We start from the raw sequence: 3,135 nt of genomic DNA on the forward strand, positions 1-3,135 counted from the left end.
ACACACACACACACACACACACACACACACACACACACACACACACACACACACACACACACAGGGAGAAGCACACACATGACTGCACCCTGTAAATGGCTCCAGGCTTTTACTTTCACTAGAAACCACAGTCAACATTCCCCGCCCGTCCTGCGCTTTGGTTCAGCGTTCAGTCCAAGCCGCTTTCAGGGAGCTCGTACAAATGGTTCCGATTATTTAAAGCAGGACCTAGGCTTGGGCATAATCGTATCGTCTGCAATTAATCGTCAGAAAAACATTAATAGATTATTTTTTGGCACTTGACGATAAATACGATTAAAGCCACCAGACAGAGTCCGCTCGATGCTCCTCTCCACTTCAGATAGGACAAACGTAAAAAAAAAAATCTGTAATTTATTTATCTATCAACACAATTTAAAATTTGATGTATAGCCTGAAGTCTGTAATTTTGACACAATTTGGAACAGTTTATTTACGAAGAGCAAGTCTTTCCCACTAAATTGGTCATGTGACTATTTAAAACCACATACTGAAACGGCCTGGGTCGGATTTGAAAAAATTGGATTTGTCGCGTTCAGACTGTCATAAAAAAATCGGATATGAGTCAGATGGGTCAAAAAAATCGGATTTGGGTCGCATTTGCCTGCAGTGTGAACGTAGCCTAGGATATAAGGGTGTCCAGGGACTCCAGGGCATTAATCGTCAAATTAATTGTTATCGGCTAAATACCACAATTAATCGTGATTAATTTTTTGCCAATATTGTCCAACCCTAGCAGGGCCTCAATAGATGTTGGAGTCCAGTTATCTGGGCTCCTGAGTGATGGTAGGACGGAGCAGGAGGTGGATCCACAGATCCCTCGTCCTCAGTAATGAGGGTGTTGCTTCGTTCAGCTGTGATGAAGAAAGAGTTGATTTACTGGTCTGTTTACGTTCCAACTATGATGTTGAGGGTTGGAACAGAGGCGTGATTTTCTCAAACGATCCAGTCGTTTGAACGGCACCTTACAACGAACGATAAGAACAGAGTTGTGGACAGCAAAGAGTCTTCCCAATTTTATTTTTTATTTTTTACTCATCATCAGTGGTGCGTACAGCCAACCAAAAGGTTAGCTTCACTACTCCACTAAACAAGAATCTTAGCTCCGCTAATGCTAAACTGATTACAAAATTAGTGAATGCTAACACTAAACGCAAACTTTTAGGCTGTGTCCAAATTTAGGAGCTGCGTCCTTCAAAGGACCCAGCCCATCTGGATTAGATGAGCCGGGATCTTGGTGGACCGTGAATACCGGAAAAAAGTGGCTGTGGATTTGAACCATCTAGCCTTCTGCTTTATTCCCGCCCTTACCCCGGCATACGATGCTGAACAGAAGCAATAATAAATCTAAATTAGCTTAAAGGCAATATTTGAAGAACTAATGGACCCGTAGTACGTGCACGTTTATTTTGCCATACCATCTCATTTGATTTCTGACACGAATAATACTAAAAAACAAAAACACCGCAACTGCTTTAAATGTTTGATTTTTATACAGCCAGATTTTCTTTTCAAACTGTACTCATTTCTCTCGCGGCGTCCAACATTACAAGCAATAAATAATTAAATAAATAAAAATCTCTGGTCAGCCCACAATGCATCATGAGATAGGGTGGGCTGAGAAGGATCCACCAGACCTGTCTGTCAAATCGGGGAAAAAGTAGGACGCATTTGTGGGCCACAATAGGAGGACTCTTCGAATTTAGACAGTAGTAGAAGTAGTAGTAGAGTTGCTTCTCCTCTGTATCAAAAGGAGTTAGCTGAGGTGCTTCATCTGATCTGGACGCCTCCCTTTAGAGGTTTTCCAGGCAAAGAAGAGACCCTGGGGCAGACCCAGAACTCTCTGGAGGGATTATAGACCTTCTCTGGTCTGGGAACACCTTGGAGTCACACAGGTGGAGCTGGGGGGAGTCTCTGGAAGAAGGGAGGTCAAGGTTTCTGTCCTCCACCGGCTGCCTTTGCGACCCGACAACAGATATGCGTTACAAGAAGAAAACGAAGATGAAGGACCTCGGCAGGATAATTTCACATTTCAGGTCATAAAAATAAAAAGAAGAAGAAGGTAATGCCTCACTTTAACAAGAGTAGACATCATTTCCTGGCACCAGTATTTACCTAACACAAAGATCATCCTTTCAGCTTCTGTAGAAATGTAGAGGAAAATCTTAAAGATGTTAAGATTTGATCGGAAAAGCAAAACAAAAGTCTTGAAACTAAAGTTTTTCAGTGATTATTTGAGGTTTTGTGGTGGACTTCCGACCTGTCCAGGGTGTACCCCGCTCCTCGCACTGTGACTGCTGGATTTGGTCACCAGTGACCCCTGTGACCCTGAAAGGAAGAAGTGTGTACAGAAAATGGATGGATAGATTTGAGGTTTTTATATTGTACCCCCATTGTTTGACCAACAAATGAACTGTGACATGATTCATTAGTTGTCATCAACAATCCTTGCTGATGGCTCTGTCAGTCTGCTGTTTGCAGTCGGTCTTTATCGCTCTTTTAATCTCGACTCACCTGCTGATTGTTTTCCTCATTAGTCAGTGGTTCCTTTTAGAGCAGTAGTGTCTAATCCTGGTTCTCAAGGGCCACCATTCATGCCGGTTTTAGTCATTTCCCTGCTCTTCTTCAGGTCCTCAAGCTCTGCAGAATCCTGTTAATCTCTCATCGTTAATCCCAGTCCCTCTCCCCTGCAGGTATATCAGGACCCTATACCTGGGCGTCATGTCGCGCCGACAGAAGGAGCATCAGCGGCGGTGGTACTGGGCCATGATGTTCGAGTACGCGGACGTCAACATGCTGCGCCTGCTGGAGACCTTCCTCGAGTCTGCACCTCAGCTGGTCCTGCAGCTCTGCATCATGATTCAGGAGAACCGGGCCGAGACTCTGCAGTGTAGGTGGAACGCGGAACCGACGTTAATGCCATGTTTTCATTTAGCTAACAAAAGCCTCGTAATCAAACAGCTGCATAAGCAGTAATTAGCACCGTGCACACATTGTGCTCAGTAATGTGTGTCTGCAGACGGTGCTGCTTTTGGATTCTCACAATGTGTGTGTGTGTGTGTGTGTGTGTGTGTGTGTGTGTGTGTGTGTGTGTGT

General features: G+C 44.1%; 1 protein-coding gene across 1 annotated transcript in view; it reads left to right on the forward strand.

Annotated features, from left to right (window-relative positions):
* The window catches only part of xkr6a (XK, Kell blood group complex subunit-related family, member 6a), a 21,268-nt gene that overhangs the window by 8,341 nt on the left and 9,792 nt on the right, over nt 1–3,135 (forward strand). The window contains exon 2 of the mRNA XM_014010667.1: nt 2,733–2,929. Within this exon, the coding sequence (XP_013866121.1) occupies nt 2,733–2,929 (197 nt within the window). The remainder of the gene's footprint in view (nt 1–2,732; nt 2,930–3,135) is intronic.

Source organism: Austrofundulus limnaeus, unplaced genomic scaffold (genome assembly GCF_001266775.1).
Source record: "Austrofundulus limnaeus strain Quisiro unplaced genomic scaffold, Austrofundulus_limnaeus-1.0 Scaffold72, whole genome shotgun sequence".
Lineage (NCBI taxonomy): Eukaryota > Metazoa > Chordata > Actinopteri > Cyprinodontiformes > Rivulidae > Austrofundulus > Austrofundulus limnaeus.